This window comes from Microcaecilia unicolor, chromosome 7 (genome assembly GCF_901765095.1).
Source record: "Microcaecilia unicolor chromosome 7, aMicUni1.1, whole genome shotgun sequence".
In the NCBI taxonomy this organism is placed as follows: Eukaryota; Metazoa; Chordata; class Amphibia; order Gymnophiona; family Siphonopidae; genus Microcaecilia; species Microcaecilia unicolor.
The window spans coordinates 73,689,510-73,708,848 of NC_044037.1; the positions used below are offsets into that span (position 1 = coordinate 73,689,510).

The 19,339-nt window shown below is 48.6% G+C and overlaps 1 protein-coding gene across 1 annotated transcript in view; it reads right to left on the bottom strand.

Moving 5' to 3' along the window:
* DRP2 (dystrophin related protein 2) overlaps positions 1-19,339 on the bottom strand; it is a 105,766-nt gene that overhangs the window by 16,030 nt on the left and 70,397 nt on the right. The window contains exon 16 of the mRNA XM_030210279.1: positions 6,103-6,168. Within this exon, the coding sequence (XP_030066139.1) occupies positions 6,103-6,168 (66 nt within the window). The remainder of the gene's footprint in view (positions 1-6,102; positions 6,169-19,339) is intronic.

Below are 19,339 nucleotides of genomic sequence, written 5' to 3' on the forward strand. Positions count from 1 at the left end.
CCCCGCCTCCCGATCTTGACTAAGCTCCTGAGGATCCATTCCTTCGGCACAGGATTCCTTTATGCTTATCCCACGCATGTTTGAATTCCGTTACCGTTTTCATTTCTACCACCTCCCGCGGGAGGGCATTCCAAGCATCCACTACTCTCTCCGTGAAAAAATACTTCCTGACATTTTTCTTGAGTCTGCCCCCTTCAATCTCATTTCATGTCCTCTCGTTCTACCACCTACCCATCTCCGGAAAAGGTTCGTTTGCGGATTAATACCTTTCAAATATTTGAACGTCTGTATCATATCACCCCTGTTTCTCCTTTCCTCCAGAGTATACATGTTTAATTCAGCAAGTCTCTCCTCATACGTCTTGTAACGCAAATCCCATACCATTCTCGTAGCTTTTCTTTGCACCGCTTCAATTCTTTTTACATCCTTAACAAGATACGGCCTCCAAAACTGAACACAATACTCCAGGTGGGGCCTCACCAACGACTTATACAGGGGCATCAACACCCCCTTTCTTCTGCTGGTCACACCTCTCTCTATACAGCCTAACAACCTTCTAGCTATGGCCACCGCCTTGTCACACTGTTTCGTCGCCTTCAAATCCTCAGATACTATCACCCCAAGATCCCTCTCTCCGCCCGTACCTATCAGACTCTCCCCGCCTAACACATACGTCTCCCATGGATTTCTACTTCCTAAGTGCATCACTTTGCATTTCTTTGCATTGAATTTTAATTGCCAAACCTTAGACCATTCTTCTAGCTTCCGTAGGTCCTTTTTCATGTTTTCCACTCCCTCCGGGGTGTCCACTCTGTTACAGATCTTAGTATCATCCGCAAATAGGCAAACTTTACCTTCTAACCCTTCGGCAATGTCACTCACAAATATATTGAACAGAATTGGCCCCAGCACTGATCCTTGAGGCACTCCACTACTTACCTTTCACTCCTCCGAGCGAATTCCATTCACCACCACCCTCTGGCGACTGTCCGTCAACCAGTTCCTAATCCAGTTCACCACTTCGGGTCCTATCTTCAGCCCATCCAGTTTATTTAAGAGCCTCCTGTGGGGAACCGTGTCAAAAGCTTTGCTGAAATCTAAGTAGATTACGTCCATAGCTCGTCCCTGATTCAATTCTCCTGTCACCCAATCAAAGAACTCGATGAGGTTCGTTTGGCACGATTTCCCTTTGGTAAATCCATGTTGTCTCGGATCTTGCAACTTATTGGCTTCCAGGAAATTCACTATCCTTTCCTTCAGCATCGCTTCCATTACTTTTCCAATAACCGAAGAGAGGCTTACCGGCCTGTAGTTTCCAGCTTCTTCCCTATCACCACTTTTGTGAAGAGGGACCACATCCGCCGATCTCCAATCCCTCGGAACCTCTCCCGTCTCCAAGGATTTATTAAACAAATCTTTAAGAGGACCCGCCAGAACCTCTCTGAGCTCCCTCAATATCCTAGGGTGGATCCCATCCGGTCCCATGGCTTTGTCCACCTTTAGCTTTTCAAGTTGTTGATACACACTCTCTTCCGTGAACGGTGCTCTATCCACTTCAATCTCATTTGTACTTTTTGCAGTCCATCGCGGTCCTTCTCCAGGATTTTCTTCTGTGAAAACAGAACAGAAGTATCTATTTAGCAAATTTGCTTTTTCTTCATCATTATCCACATAGCGGTTCGCAGTATCTTTTAGTCTCACAATTCCCTTTTTAGTCATTCTCCTTTCACTAATATACCTGAAGAAAATTTTGCCACCCCTCCTTACATTTCTAGCCATTTGTTCTTCCGTTTGCACTTTCGCCAGACGTATCTCTCTCTTGACTTCTTTCAGTTTCATCCGGTATTCCTCCTCGTGTCCCTTTTCATGAGTTTTTTTATATTTCTGGAACGCCAACTCTTTAGCCTTTATTTTCTCAGCCACTTGCTTGGAGAACCATATCGGTTTCCTTTTTCTCTTGCTTTTATTTACTTTCCTTACATAAAGGTTCGTGGCCCTATTTATAGCTTCTTTCAGTCTGGACCACTGTCCTTCCACTTCTTGTATTTCCTCCCATCCCATCAGCTCCTTCCTCAGGTATTCCCCCATTTTACTAAAGTCAGCATGTTTGAAATCCAGGACTTTGAGTTTTGAGTGGCCACCCTCCTCTTCAGCCGTCATATCAAACCAAACCGTTTGATGGTCACTGCTGCCCAGGTGGGCACCCACTCGGACATTTGACACATTATCCCCATTTGTGAGTACCAGATCTAGCGTCGCTCCCTCCCTCGTGGGTTCTGACACCATTTGTCTGAGCAAAGCACTTTGAAAAGCATCCACGATCTCTCTACTTCTTTCCGATCTCGCAGACGGAACCGTAATACTGGGCCAGCATGATCAGAAAAACAAAATCACCAGACAACAAAGGTAGAAAAGAATTTTATTTTCATTATAGTGTTTGGAATATGTCCACTTTGAGAATCAGGTGCTCAACATTAAATGTTTATATTTACTTATGTATGGCATTTTATCCCACATTAAACATGAATTAGGATGTTTTGTGGCTCTACATGAGAATTGTGATATTATGATCCTTGTTTCATATTGTTGACGGTCTGCATTTTCCGTATGGGTGGTATATTGGTGTATTAGGTTCTGCCCAGTGTAATATTTATGGTACAGTAAGGTTCTGAGTGTGTTTTTGCACAAAGTTGTGCATAGTGTTTTGTAGTTACGATTGTGGTTAGTATATGCTTTAAGCAACCACTTTATTCTTTGACATATGATACATATCTAATATCTAAATTTAATAAAAAGTATTAATTGTGACTTTTTATTTATTTATTTTTTCTGTGTGTTATCAGACAATTATGGATTTAAGCTCCACCCCTGGCCCCACCCCTAACCCCGCCCCCTTTAGCCTCCCCAAACAGTTGGGCCACCAACCGCCTATGCATGCGGTTGAATTTTGTTTTGTTCTGGGAGACGCAAGGAAAGTGAAACTAACTAATCTGAGAAAGAGAAGAGAGTCACAGCTGACTAGGAGTGGTAGAAGAAACACATCAGAGATACAGGGGAAGCTGCACCAAGCACAGGTACTCCTGTACATGCCCAATAAACCAGAAGACTTACTTAGAGAGCCCAGCATACAGAATCCATCAGGTGATGTCACTAGTAAGTGTGCCTGCATCTCCCCTGCTTGTCTCTGGAGAAACTCTTATAGAATAGGCTCTCTCTGCACAGCATCGGGTCACCTAAAAGAAGATACCCACTTCTAAGAGTTACCCCCCTTAGGGGGAAATTTGTAACTGCTTCCATTTAAGTGACCTGAGGCTGCGCAATAATAGTTACTTCTGTTTAGGTGCCACAAGGCCATGCAGTAGGCACCTATTCTACAATAGAGCTAAAGTGCTTTGGGTTCCATTATAGAATACCAGCCTAACCCAGTACTAGGGCACCTACATGTAGGTGTCCACACTTACTCCAGCTATAGAGTTTGCATAAGTGCAGCAGGGACAGACATAATTTACAGTATTCTTTAAGTTACTTCCATGTCCTGTCCATGCTCCTCTCTTGTGTACACCCCCTTGCAAATATCTGCTATATATGTTAAGCAGGTATTTACAGAATAGCACTGGGGCAGCATATTGTCATTTATGTGCCTATATAGGGGCTCAATATCAAAGCACTTAGACTTACAAAGTTATGTGGAGAGACATTTTCAGTATGACGTCTAAGTCCAACTTTTGAAGTTTTGCAAAAAAACGTCCAAAATCTGAATAGGAAAGAAGGTCATTTCCAAAAAAGAAAAAGGTCTTTTTTTCAAAAATATTGTTTTGAACAAGGTTTTGTGATTTGGATGTTTTGTTTTTTGGTACATATTTGAAAAAACACCCCAAAAAATGTCCAAGTGCAAAATGCACAAAATCAAGCCATTGGAAAGTAGGAGGAGCCAGCATTTTTAGTAGACTGGTTCCCCAGACATCCCAGGAAAGCAATAGAGCACCCTAAGGTGCACTGCAGTGGACTTCATAAAATGCTCCCAGGTACACATCTCACCACTGCTCCATTATCTTGTCTGCTCAACCCCCAAAACCCACTACCCTCAACTGTATACCACTAAAATAGCCCTTATGGGTGAAGGGGGCACCTATATGTGGGTACAGTGGGTTTCTGGTGAGATTTGGAGGGCTCACAGTTTCCACCACAAGTATAACAGGTAGAGGGAGGTATGGGACTGGGTCCACCTGTCTACAGTGCACTGTACCAACCATTAGAATATTCCAAGTCTTATATGCTGTTCTAATTGACCTGAGTATAACAATAGAGGCTGGCAAGTAATTTTTTAAATCACATTTTTGGGGGTGTGGGAGGGTGTTAATGACCGCTGGGGGAGTAAGGAGAGGTCATCCCTCATTCCATCCAGTGGTCATCTAGTCATTTAGGGCACCTTTTTGTGCTTTATTAGTTATAAAAACAGGTCTAACTCAAAACATCTTAGTTGTAGTCCTGGCTGAAAAACGTCCAAGTTTTAGGAATGCATAGATCCCGCCCTTAACACACCCCTGACACGCCCCCATGTGATTTGAACACATTTTTGATAGACTTCATACAAAAATGTCTAAAAATTGGTTTTGAAAATACTAATTTGCAGATTTATGCCACTTTTTGATGTTTTTCTCTTTTGAAAATGAGCTCCATAGTAACCTTTGAAACTTTGTAAGTCCAAGTGCTTTGAAAATACACCTGCATATGCGCACGCATACACACACACACACACACACACACACATTTATGCTATTCTAAACATTTATGTTTAGATGGTCTTCTTACTGTGATCCACTTTAAATTCTTTGGGATAAAAGTGGAATATTAGTATATAATACAATATAATATAATATATGTAACATGTGAGTAATGTAATGGGTTACAGAATTGCCCTTCACATTCACTGAAGTATAAACATAGAAATAGCAGGTATACAATACCCATTTAAAGTTTCATGACTTCTCAGTAGCACTGCTTCTACAGACAGCATTTCCAAAAATCTGGATAACTTTAAACTCACATCTGACTATGTTTAAGATAATGCAGACCTTGGACCACTGACAACTGATCTCCCAGTCACTAAGGGCTCTTAAGTTTACCAGCAAGTCTGTTTTTATCATTAAAATTGCACTATATTCTGAGAATCAGGGTCCTGCTTTTCTTACAGAATTTTGATGTAAAAATCCCTCCCAGCATGCAGTGGGATAAGAAATAAATACTTAAAACTGAATCAGCCTATCCCTGATGAACCACAGTTAGATTCCAACCCTACTCTACCTACAATGCCTCAGTGGTAGAGGAATGAGCTATGAGAGCCAGGCTGTGTCTAAGGTGACAAAATTTTGAGGTTCCTCCCCCCCCCCCACCACCACTGTGCAAACAAGCTGAACAGGCAATCTCACCTGGATCCCTGAACTCTCTCCTTCTGTAACTGTCCTAATCCCCCTCAGGGGCTATGCTCCAGGGATAGCATCTGACAGTGAGCTTCCATGTGAATGGCAGGGCCTGCAAGTTCAGGCTTAAATCCTCACTTTCATTGCATTATTATTTATTATGGTAATTATCACTGGAATAGAACCCCTGAGGTTTGGAGGGGGGGGGGGGGTTGGAGGTCCATGGGAAGGGAGTGGCAGTACAGACACTGACAAGTGCCTAGGAGTGGTATTAAACAAAATATATCACTGGTAAGAGTCACAGGAGGTGGGCCATCTGACCTGTATAAAATCAGTCAATGGTGAATAGGACAGTGGCTTGGTTTGATTTTTCCATACAGCATACTAACATTTCTGCTAGAAAACCAAAGACTTCTCTTTCTTCCTTAACAGGCATTTTATAGTTTTGGTGAAGGAATGTAAAGATGACACCTTCTTTCACCAGTTCTGGATATTTTTCCATCACAGCCCTGTGATCCCCCTATTATTTAAGAGGAAAAAACAGTAAGACCATGATTTCTAGATATGTGAAGCTGTTTGTGGATTGGGAGGGAGGGAATAGTTGCCAATGTTCCTTTTCCTCCCCCCACCCCCAGGTCCAAATCAAGCTCCTCATCACCTTTTTCACTCTTGATGACTTTACCTGCTGGCAAAATGCTCGATTCTGGAATGGGTATCAGCATGTGGCAACAGTGGAGAGGAGGCAGGACTGAAAGGAAAGATGAAAATAATATTTAGCTGAAGTTCACTCCATTATCACACACTGCTCGATAAAAAAAAAAAAAAAAAGATTTAGGCACGGTTTATAGAATACTCCTTGCAGCCATGCCTGTGCCTAACTTTAGGTGTATCCATTTACACCAAATAAAACTTGTAAATATCAGCACCTATGTTAGGTGTAGGCGTGGAGTGGAACGCCCATGAACTACCCATTCCACGCCCATGGCCATGCCCCCTTTTTGGCAGCACGCATTATAATTTACACGCACCACTTTATTGGCATTTATGTGACTATCACGTGTGCGCACGCACACACATACACACACACACATATATGTTATTCTAATTAATGCCAATTAGTGTCAATAATTGCTTGTTAAGTGGCAATTATCAGCACTGATTGGCATGTTAAGTACTTAAATTGCATGCACAAATCTAGAATACGACAAGATTTAGAAGTGCAATTTTGGTTGTGCTGTATAGAATCTGGTGGTATATGCCACTAAGTTTCCCCAGGAACCTCAATATAAGCATATTACTTAGACCTTTGAGCATCTAGTGCTTGGTCATATACTTCTCCAAGGACATGATGTTTGACTCAGGGGCTCTGCATTCCTTTATTCTACACAAAAATTAGAAAAACGTTTGAGGATTCCAGTTTTTAAGAGAAGTATTTTGTGAGTGGGGTGGACTCATTGTCTGTCTGGGGGAGCAGAAGCTTCCAGGCTGCACTGGGCTTCCACTTTCTTGTTAGTCTCCACTTTTAATTTTCAATTTCGGTTTCAGTTTATTAGTATTTATATCCCACATTACACAATCACGTCGTTTCAATATGACTTACAGAATAGTAAGAGAGTTATACAAAACAAGGATTGTTTCTGTGTGGCTTACATAATTTTATGAGAAGGTATGTGTGAAAAGAGAGAACAGCACGTTAAGCAGTAGAGGGAGTGTAGTTTAGGATCTCATTGGTTAGCTATTCTCCATTAGAAATGTAGTATAGAGGAGAGTTTTCAGTCGTTTTCGGAAGGATAGGTAATCTGGTGACCATCTTACATCAGTTGGAAGCATGTTCCATAATTTGGTGGCCAGGAAGGGGAAGTTTATACTGAAAATGGATTTGTAAGTTATTCCTCTGCAGTTGGGGAGATGGAGAAGTACAAAGTTTCCGGCATCCTTCAGAGTGTTTTTTTTTTTGTGGCAGATCAATGAGATTATACATGTAGTCTGGTGCCATATCCTGTAAGATGGAGAACACGAGTGTGGTGAGTTTAAAGTGTATTCTGACTTTTATAGGTAGCCAGAATAGAGCACGCATTAGAGGGGTGGATCTTTGGTATTTTTTGGCTCTGTGGATTAACCTTGCTGTAGTATTTTGTGCTGTTTGGTGTCGCGTCTCTGATGTTTCTTTTGGTTGGTGAGCTCTCGAGTCTCCCTGAGCCCCCCAAGGCCCCAGGGGACAGCCGAGCACCCCGAATCTTCACCCGCGGCGACCGCCGTTCACCGAGGGTTGAGCCCTCAGCTGCAGGCGGCCAGCAGGACTGCTGGAACCGCGGGGTGACGGCTGGCCTGGCTGGAAGTCAGCACGCAGTCTTTAGGGAAGGACTAGTAGAGGCGGCTTCTGGCGTGAAGAGGGCCTCCGGCTCCAGAGGCCCTAGCAAGATGGCTAGCTGCAAACACAGTCTCCACAGGAGGGGGATAGCAGGACGGCTAGCTGAACAGGACACAGTATCTGCGGGAAGTGGCTAGCAGGACGGCTAGCTGAACAGAACACAGTCTCTGCAGGAGGTGGCTAGCAGGACGGCTAGCTGAACAGAACACAGTCTCAGCAGGAGGTGGCTAGCAGGACGGCTAGCTGACCAGAACACAGTCTCTGCAGGAGGTGGCTAGCAGGACGGCTAGCTGACCAGAACACAGTCTCTGCAGGAGGTGGCTAGCAGGACGGCTAGCTGAACACTAGGAACAAGCGCAGTCTTGGAACGTGGCTTCTGACAACGAAACGGAAGCACTGGACCCCTTCCGTGTCTCCGTTTAAATCCCCCGCTCGTCCTGCCTGGGGTAACAGCTGGAACCAATCCTCTTCGCCCAGGCAGGCAGCGGGGCCCGGATTGGTCCTCCCGTCCGGTGGGCGGAGTTTCTGCGCGGATGCGCCAATCCGGCGCGAGTGGGCGGAGCCTCCTCGCTGGTCCCGCTGCAGCGAGGAGGACGAAGACGCCGGCGCCGCCATCTTGGCCGGCGGATCTCCTTCTCCGAGGCCGGCGCTTGCTCCTCTGGATCGCCGGCCTCGGAGCAGCCTGCGGTAGCGCCGATCCCCTCGGCAGCCTTCCCCCGCCGCCCCGAATCCCACGGGCGCCCCAGACTCCCGCTCCGGCCCGCGGACCGCCAGGTAAGGGCCCGGAACGGGACATTTGGAGTTCTTTAATGCTTTGTTCCTTGCAGCCTGTGAACAGATCATTGTAGTAGTCAATTCGAGATAAAGTTAGTGACTGTACCACCAGGCAGGATGACCTCATCAAGAGTAGGTATCTGATCCATCTTAACTTCCAAAGAGTGCTGAAAATATTTTTTGGCACCTGTGATATGAGCCATTCAAATGTGAGGTGTTGGTAAATTGTGATGCCCAGAGTTTTTAGGTTATTGTTGACGGGGTAGCTGGTGTGATTTATATGGAAGCTTTGATATTGAACAAATCGGTAGGAGCAATATATCACCATTGATTTAATTTTTTCCTTATTCAGCTTTAACATAAATGTTGAAGCCCATGTTTCCATGATGTCCAACCCATCTCTGATTGTATCTTGAATCTCTTGTATGTCGTTTTTAAAAAGTAAGAATATTGTGATGTTGTTCACATATATGTGAGTTTTATATCCTTTTGTCTCCAACTTGATAAGCAGAGGAGCCATCAGGATATTGATTAGGATGGAGGATAGAGGGGAGCCCTGCAGTACTCCACATTCCAGTGCCCAATGAGGGGAGAGGTTATGGCACTGTTTTATTAGTAGGATCTTGATTTCAGGAATCCTTAGAACCAGCTCAGCACGGCACTTCCTATGCCTATGCTGTCGAGTAGGTAGAGTAGGATGTCATGGTCTACCACATCAAAGGCACTGGATAGGTCAAATTGTTTGAGTAAGATCTTGTGGCCTAAGCTCATTCTTTCCTTGTGTTGCTTATGAGAGATATCAGAGCTGTTTCCATGCTGTGGCCTGGTCTGAAATCCGATTGTGATCGGTGAAGGGGGGGAGTGATTGTTGTGGTAGAGTGGTAGTTGTTGTGATACTAGCCCTTTGATGACCGTTACTAGTAGTGGGATGGATGCTACCGTTCTATAGTTTGATGTGTCATTTTTATTTCACAGGTTGTTCTTGAGGAAGGGGGTCAGTATGATACTACCCCTTCTTGCAGAAATTGCTCAAAGTAGTTGGCCATTTCAGTGGTTATGGGTAGTGTTTCATTGGAGGATGTTGTGTTTTATGTTTCAAGAAGGTTGTTCACTAGACCAAATAGTTTTTTGGTATTAAGTTGAACTGATCCTACAAAGCCATCACAGTACTTTAATTTGGTTTGTTTCATGATGATCTTGTAGGCCCTTGCTGCTATCTTCCATCTGCTTTAATTTTCCTCTAAGGCCTCCTTCCTCCATTTTCTTTGCAGTCTCCAGCAGGCTGTTTTCACGCTGAATATTTCCTGTGCTATCCAGGAGGCTGATCTGTAGGTGGGTCTTTTCTTGTTTTTCATGGGAGCTATTGTTTCTAGCATAGCCTTGCTTACTTTATCCCATGTAGTTAAGAAGTCTGCAGTTCCTGGCTGTGTGCTTAGTGGTAGTATCATGACTTGTTGCCAGAAACCCACTATGTCTATTTTGCCTCTGGTTTGGGTTGTTCTTTGTGTGTCACGTGGTTTAAGTGAGTCTCTTTTCTCCCACCAATTTATAGTGCATGTCTTTTTGTAATGATCCGACCAGAGGATTGGGGACCAATTACTATTTGTTAAGTTGACGTTGTTTGGGTCGGAAAGCCTGTATGCAAATAGGTCTAATGAATGTTCTTGGTTGTGAGTAGTGGTCGAGGGAGGTTGTGTGAGGTTCCTTGAGTTCAAGTACTCTAGTACTTCCTTGGATCAGTGGGGTTTTTCATATGTAAGTTTATGTCTCTAGTTAGTATTAAATTTGGGGGCCACCACCTCCAAACTTTGGGTTCTAGGAGCATCAGTCAATATTGTTTGACCAGTCATTCTCTCTTTTTGGTTTTCTGGAATCATTCTTTCAGTATAAATAAACATAAGTACATAAGTACATAAGTAGTGCCATACTGGGAAAGACCAAAGGTCCATCTAGCCCAGCATCCTGTCACCGACAGTGGCCAATCCAGGTCAAGGGCACCTGGCACGCTCCCCAAACGTAAAAACATTCCAGACAAGTTATACCTAAAAATGCGGAATTTTTCCAAGTCCATTTAATAGCGGTCTATGGACTTGTCCTTTAGGAATCTATCTTGGATTCTTCAAGAGAAAAATCTCCCCTAGCTTAGTCTCAGGTGCTCTTTCCTCTTAGAGATTACGGATGGGGTAGCAGGGATTAGAATTCATATAAATTGCTGCCAGTCCCTCCCCAATACTACTGAAATGGGAAGATTTTACATTATCCTGTCCTTAAAAGGGCAGTGTGATCTGACGCTGAGTCACCAGCTGACTTCTGCTAGCCAATCAGGTCTCAGAACACAGGATGTTTGCAGCATGGACCATAGTTAGCATTTTTCACAGTCTCCATTTTGGAAAAGAATTCCTCCATAGAAAATAATAAAAAAGTTACATTTTTAGAAAAAATACCATAAAAATTACTATACAATTTGATTAAAATATCCTATAACAGAACACAGCAGCCAGGATTAAATATATATGTAAAAATGAGATTTGAAAGCGCCAAACCACTACGAGAAAAACGACACTGGTTCCCAATCAAAGAATGTATTGCGTTCAAAATCTGCACCCTGGTTCACAAAATCATCTATGGAGAAGCCCCAGGATACATGACTGACATCATAGACCTACCAACCAGAAACACATTTAGATCAACAAGAACATATCTAAATCTCCATCACCCAAGCTGCGAAGGACTCAAATACAAATCAACCTATGCGTCCAGCTTCTCCTATAAAAGCACACAACTATGGAACGCATTACCAAGCGCCTTGAAAACAACATATGACCACCTAAACTTCCGGAAACTACTAAAAACTAACTTGCTCAAAAAGGCATACCCTAACGACCCAACTTAAATGCCTTAACCCAGCGGCATGACGAATCCAAAGCTAGAACTGGACATAATTTAACTCTTCCTCCTTATGATTCCCAATGTGTTTGTCACACATGAACTTTACTCTATCACAACCTCACTCTGTATTTGTTCAAACCGGTACTGGCGATTGCCTCTGTGGTACTATGTAAGCCACATTGAGCCTGCAAATAGGTGGGAAAATGTGGGATAGGGTATGATACATACCTGTAGCAGTTGTTCTCCGAGGACAGCAGGCTGATTGTTCTCACGACTGGGTTGACGTCCGCGGCAGCCCCCACCAACCGGAAAAAGCTTCGCGGGACGGTCGGCACGCAGGGCACGCCCACCGCGCATGCGCGGCCGTCTTCCCGCCCGTGCGCGACCGCTCCCGCCAGTTGAATGACAAGCAATAAAGTATAAAACACAACTCCAAAGGGGAGGAGGGAGGGTAGGTGAGAACAATCAGCCTGCTGTCCTCGGAGAACAACTGCTACAGGTATGTATCATACCCTTTCTCCGAGGACAAGCAGGCTGCTTGTTCTCACGACTGGGGTATCCCTAGCTCTCAGGCTCACTCAAAACAAGAACCCAGGTCAATGGAACCTCGCAACGGCGAGGAAACAACAGAAATTGACCTACGAAGAACAACTAACTGAGAGTGCAGCCTGACCAGAATAAATTCGGGTCCTGGAGGGTGGAGTTGGATTACACCCCAAACAGATTCTGCAGCACCGACTGCCCGAACCGACTATCGCGTCGGGTATCCTGCTGGAGGCAGTAATGAGATGTGAATGTGTGGACAGATGACCACGTCGCAGCCTTGCAGATCTCTTCAATAGTGGCTGACTTCAAGTGGGCCACCGACGCTGCCATGGCTCTGACACTATGAGCCGTGACATGACCCTCAAGAGTCAGCCCAGCCTGGGCGTAAGTGAAGGAAATGCAATCTGCTAGCCAATTAGAGATGGTGCGTTTCCCGACAGCGACCCCTAGCCTGTTAGGGTCGAAAGAAGTAAACAATTGGGCGGACTGTCTGTTGGGCTGTGTCCGCTCCAAGTAGAAGGCCAATGCTCTCTTGCAGTCCAATGTGTGCAACTGACGTTCAGCAGGGCGGGTATGCGGCCTGGGGAAGAATGTTGGCAAGACAATTGACTGGTTAAGATGGAACTCCGACACCACCTTCGGCAGGAACTTTGGGTGAGTGCGGAGCACTACTCTGTTGTGATGAAATTTAGTATATGGAGCATGAGCTACTAGGGCTTGAAGCTCACTGACCCTACGAGCTGAAGTAACTGCCACCAAGAAAATGACCTTCCAGGTCAAGTACTTCAGATGGCAGGTATTCAGTGGCTCAAAAGGAGGTTTCATCAGCTGGGTGAGGACGACGTTGAGATCCCATGACACAGTAGGAGGCTTGATAGGGGGCTTTGACAAAAGCAAGCCTCTCATGAATCGAACGACTAAAGGCTCTCCAGAGATGGCTTTACCTTCCACACGATAATGGTAAGCACTAATCGCACTAAGGTGATTCCTTACTGAGTTGGTCTTGAGGCCAGACTCTGATAAGTGCAGAAGGTATTCAAGCAGGTTCTGTGCAGGGCAAGAACGAGGTTCTAGGGCCATGCTCTCACACCACACGACAAACCTCCTCCACTTGAAAAGTAACTCTTTTTAGTGGAATCCTTCCTAGAGGCAAGCAAGACCCGGGAGACACCCTCAGACAGACCCAACGCAGTGAAGTCTACGCCCTCAACATCCAGGCCGTGAGAGCCAGAGACTGAAGGTTGGGGTGCAGCAACGCTCCGTCGTTCTGCGAAATGAGAGTCGGAAAACACTCCAATCTCCACGGTTCTTCGGAGGACAACTCCAGAAGAAGAGGGAACCAGATCTGACGGGGCCAAAAGGGCGCTATCAGAATCATGGTGCCGCGGTCTTGCTTGAGCTTCAGTAAGGTCTTCCCCACCAAAGGTATGGGAGGATAAGCATACAGGAGGCCGGTCCCCCAATGGAGGAGAAAGGCATCCGACGCTAGCCTGCCGTGTGCCTGAAGTCTGGAACAGAACAGAGGCAGCTTGTGGTTGGTCTGAGAGGCGAAAAGGTCCACCGAGGGGGTGCCCCACGCTCGGAAGATCTTGCGTACCACTCTGGCATGGAGCGACCACTCGTGCGGTTGCATGACTCTGCTCAGTCTGTCGGCCAGACTGTTGTTTACGCCTGCCAGGTATGTGGCTTGGAGGAGCATGCCGAACCGACACGCCCAACGCCACATCCCGACGGCCTCCTGGCACAGGGGGCGAGATCCGGTGCCCCCCTGCTTGTTGACGTAATACATTGCAACCTGATTGTCTGTCCGAATTTGGATAATTTGACAGGACAGCCGATCTCTGAAAGCCTTCAGTGCGTTCCAGATCGCTCGGAGCTCCAGGAGGTTGATCTGCAGATCCTTTTCCTGGAGGGACCACAGACCCTGAGTGTGGAGCCCATCGACATGGGCTCCCCACCCCAGGCGAGATGCATCCGTCGTCAGCACTTTCGTGGGCTGCGGAATTTGGAATGGACGTCCCAGGGTCAAATTGGTCCGGATGGTCCACCAGAGCAGTGAAGTGCGACAACTGGTGGAGAGGCGGATGACATCTTCTAGATTCCCGGTGGCTTGGAACCACTGGGAAGCTAGGGTCCATTGAGCAGATCTCATGTGAAGACGAGCCATGGGAGTCACATGAACTGTGGAGGCCATATGACCCAGAAGTCTCAACATCTGCCGAGCTGTGATCTGCTGAGACGCTCTGGTCTGCGAAGCCAGGGCCAAGAGATTGGTGGCCCTCGCTTCGGGAAGGTAGGCCTGAGCTGTCTGGGAATTCAGCAGCGCTCCTATGAATTCCAGAGATTGAGTTGGCTGGAGATGGGACTTTGGGTAATTTATCACAAACCCCAGCAGCTCCAGAAGTTGAATAGTGCACTGCATGGACCGGAGGGCTCCTGCCTCCGAGGTGTTCTTGACCAGCCAATCGTCGAGATATGGGAACACGTGCACTCCCAGCTTGCGTAGGTAGGCCGCTACCACCACGAGGCACTTTGTAAACACTCGTGGGGCAGAGGCGAGCCCAAAGGGCAGCACACAATACTGAAAGTGCCGTGCGCCCAGGCGGAATCTGAGATACTGTCTGTGAGCTGGCAGTATCGGGATGTGAGTGTATGCGTCCTTTAAATCCAGGGAACATAGCCAATCGTTTTTCTGAATCATTGGCAGAAGGGTGCCCAAGGAAAGCATCCTGAACTTTTCTTTGACCAGGAATTTGTTCAGGCCTCTCAGGTCTAGGATGGGACGCGTCCCCCCTGTTTTCTTTTCCACAAGGAAGTACCTGGAATAGAATCCCTGCCCTTCCTGCCCGGGTGGTACGGGCTCGACCGCATTGGCGCTGAGAAGGGCGGAGAGTTCCTCTGCAAGTACCTGCTTGTGATGGGAGCTGAAAGACTGAGCTCCTGGAGGACAATTTGGAGGCAGGGAGGCCAAATTCAGGGCGTATCCGCACCGCACTATTTGGAGAACCCACTGGTCGGAGGTTATGAGAGGCCACCTTTGGTGAAAAAATTTTAACCTCCCTCCGACCGGCAGATCGTCCGGTACGGACACTTGTAGGGCGGCTATGTTCCCGTGGATCCAGTCAAAAGCCCGTCCCCGGCTTTTGCTGTGGAGGCGCAGGGGGCTGCTTAGGCGCACGCTGTTGACGAGAACGAGCGCGCTGGGGCTGTCCCTGTGCCTGACGAGGCCTTCGGGCCGGCTGGTTGTACCTACGCTTTGCAAAAGAATAGGGTGCAGCCTGCCGTGCCCGGGAAAAAACGCCCACCCGTGGGGCGGGTGCTGAAGGCGCCCGGTGGGAGAGCTTGTCGAGAGCGGTTTCCCGCTGATGCAGTTGGTCCACCATCTGCTCGACCTTCTCACCGAAAATGTTATCCCCCCGGCAAGGGACGTCAGCCAGTCTCTGCTGGGTGCGGTTGTCCAGGTCAGAGGCACGCAGCCATGAGAGCCTGCGCATCACTATACCTTGGGCCGCAGCACGAGATGCCACGTCACAGGTGTCAAAAATCCCCCTGGACAGGAACTTTCTGCACGCCTTCAGCTGCCTGACCACCTCCTGATAAGGCCTGGACTGCTCCGGCGGGAGCTTATCGACCAGGTCCGCCAGCTGTTGCACATTGGTCCGCATGTGGATGCTCATATAGAGCAGGTAAGATTGGATGCGGGTCACGAGCATGGAGGACTGGTAGGCCTTCCTCCCAAATGAGTCCAGAGTGCGAGACTCCCGCCCCGGGGGCGCCGAGGCGGTATCCCTCGAACTCCGTGCCCTCTTGAGAGCAGAATCCACGACCGCTGAGTCATGGGGCAACTGGGGCCGCATGAGCTCTGGGTCAGAGTGGATCCTGTACTGGGACTCTGCTTTCTTGGGAATGGTGGGATTAGTTAATGGTCGCACCCAGTTCCGGAGCAGCGTCTCCTTCAGGACATTGTGCAGCGGTACCGTGGAGGACTCTCTAGGTGGTGATGGATAGTCGAGGACCTCGAGCATCTCGGCCCTCGGCTCTTCCACAGAGACCACGGGAAAGGGAATGCTTATAGACATATCCCGCACAAAGGAGGCAAAGGAGAGACTCTCAGGAGGTGAGAGCTTCCTCTCCGGTGACGGCGTGGGGTCCGAGGGAAGGCCCGTAGACTCCTCTGAGGAGAAATATCTCGGGTCCTCCTCTTCCCCCCACGAGTCCTCATCCTCGGTATCGGACATTAGCTCATGTAGCTGAGTCCGGTACCGGGCCCGGCTCGACGTCGAGGCACCGAGGCCTCGGTGTCGTCGAGCGGTGGACTCCCGCGCCGGCGGGGACGGAGCTCCCTCCATCGACGTCGACGGGGACTCCACCTGCGTGGCTGTCGAGACCGGCACCGCAAGCGGCGGCGGTGTCGACTGCCCCGGCGCCGGGCTAGAGCTCGCCGGCGCCACAGTCATCGGCGCCGAGGGCGCAAGCACCCCCGGCGCCGGCACAGCCTGGCGCATCAGCCCTTCCAGGAGCCCCGGAAGGATGGCTCTGAGGCACTCGTCCAGGCCCGCTGCCGAGAAAGGCGGTGGGGCCGGTAAGGGTGTCGGTGCCAGAAGCTGCTGGGGGCCAGGAGACGGCACCGAGGTGCCGGAACCCCGACGCGTCGGTACCTCCACCACCGACGGAGATCTCTCCTCTCTGTGATGACGCTTCGGCGTCGACTCCTCTTCAGGCACCGAGGGCTCCCGGTGACGGCGCTTCTTGTCCTTCTTCCGGTGCACGTCACCGGTGCCGGAGGGCATGGAGGAGGAGGAGGTCGATCCCCCTCGGTCTCGAGGTACCGGGTCCGACAGGGTTCGGTCCCGTGGCTCACGAGTTGAGGGAGTGACCGGGGCCGACTGCCCACGCGGTCTCTCTACCCCACTCTCGCCGGCGGACCGGCGGGCCGACGGGACCTGTTCTCCTGGGGTCGCTGCCATCGGTGCCGATGTCTCGGGCATCGATACCGGTACCGAAGAACCGGCCTTCGATACCGATGCCGTCGAGGTCGACGTCGAGGGGCCGGCGCAAGTTCCAAAAAGACGGTCCCGCAGAACTTGCCTCGCAACCTGAGTCCGTTTCCGGAGACCGAGACACAAAGCACACGACTTGAGATTGTGCTCCGGCCCGAGGCACTGGAGGCACCAAGCGTGGGTGTCGGTCTGCGAGATCGGCCGGCCGCAGCGACCACACTTTTTAAATCCACTCGGGACCTTCGAGGACATCGACGGAAAAATCGCGTCGGCGAAGTCAAAGTCGGCAATGGTGGCTAAAATCACACCACGAAAATTGAAACCGACCGAGCGGCCACTAGGCCGCAACGAGGCGTCCCCGCTAGAAAGCGAGGGAAAAGGGAGGAGCGCGTGCTCCACACGCGCAAAATTCTTTTTTTTTTTTTTTTTTTTTGGATAACAAAACGAAACGAAAGAAGAAGAGGCCGAAAAGGCCAAGAGCGACGACCCGCGTAAACGCGGTCGAAAATTCCGGCGGCTGAAACGAGAGAGTTGCAAAAACACGACTCTCTCAGTCGCGGAAAAAAAGTAACTGGCGGGAGCGGTCGCGCACGGGCGGGAAGACGGCCGCGCATGCGCGGTGGGCGTGCCCTGCGTGCCGACCGTCCCGCGAAGCTTTTTCCGGTTGGTGGGGGCTGCCGCGGACGTCAACCCAGTCGTGAGAACAAGCAGCCTGCTTGTCCTCGGAGAAACAAATGTTACAAATAAATAAAATAAATAAATAGATAACCATTAGTGCTGTCGAACTACACATACAGTACTTTTCACATTTAAAGACGTTCACATATTTTTGTCATGTGTCTATCAAAACTCATATAAAACCAGAGTTGTTCATGTTAATAAAATTCTGCATCGCCCCACACACACCCTTGAGCAACGCCTGCTAAAAAAAACCCAAATCCAAAACTCAGAAGTGGCTCAAACTAACCTTCTCATTTAACCCACAAAAATAATTTTTTCAAAAAGTTTCAAAGTACTAGGCCACCTAAAGAGGTTCTCAGGGACACGAAACTACCATTAGAATCCCTCAAAAATGAACCCTTTAAATGCCAGCCTAACGGGACCAAAAAATACATTTTAAAAATAAACTAAACCAAATCTTGGGCCACCAGACTTCTTACCTGGTCCCCAGAAGGATCCTCACTCAACCTCCAACACTGATCTGGGTACCAGAGGTCCCTCCGTGGCAAACCACTGCGATTTACCGCAGAACTCCTGCTGGGGTGCCTCAAAAATTGAGGTCCCGGCTTCACTTTGGGCCTAGTGATGGCCCGGGAGCACTACTGTGCATGTGCAAAAAGGCACACATGCCCAGTGCCTCCTGCTTCACAGCCCAAGTCCGGCCATTCTTCTCAGAGTGTCTGGCCAGGAAACAGCACTCCTTGGCCAGGCAGTGCAGCTTCAAGCCACAGACAGCACAGCTCCACTTCAGAGCAGTGGCATACCAAGAGCGGGGCGGTGGGGGCAGTCTGCCCTGGGTGTCAACGGGTGGGGGGGTGCTCTGCTGGCGAGTCCAGCTCCATTCACCCGGCAGCTGTGTGTTGCGGTGCCTCGCGTCTGCGCTGCTGTAAAAGAAGAAAATCGCCTCGTCGGTCCTTCCCTTACTCTCTCTGTCCTGCCCTCGAGGAAATAGGACATTACATCAGAGGGCAGGACAGAGAGAGTAAGAGAAGGGGCCAACGAGGCTATTTTCTTCTTTTACTGAAGTGCAGAGTCACGCGAGGACGGAGCTGGCAAGACAGGTGGGGACTGGGGGGGGGTGCCATGTCGCCTGGGTCACGCCGGGGGGGGGGGGGGGTGCCGTGTTGCCCTGCAGCCGGGGGGGGGGGGGTGCACGCAGCAGTGATCCGCCCCGGGTGGAAGTGAACCACGGAACGCCAGTGCTTCAGAGGCTCCAAAAACGGCTTCAGAGCCAAAAAAAGGACACAGAGTTGGTCACCAATGATCACTGGAAGCCCGGAGCCTTCCCCAGACCCCAGGTAATAAAAAAAAAGGGGGGATAAAATATATAACCCACTGGGTTACATTAAATTTCTATGTATAGGCAGGAGACATGTACAGACTATCAAGCTCAATACATTCTGGGTTAAACTGACTGCACCTAATATCAAATAACACTGACATTCTATCTCAACTGTATAGGATAGGTTCTCAGGTGATTACCTATGTCTCTTCCATGCATGACTGAGCATAACCACTCTCTATCAGAAAGTCACTCGTGGTGAGTATAGCTCAGCATGCTGGAAGTAGAACACAATACATCGAAGTCCATGAAGTGGCAAGCCATGTTTTGACTTCAT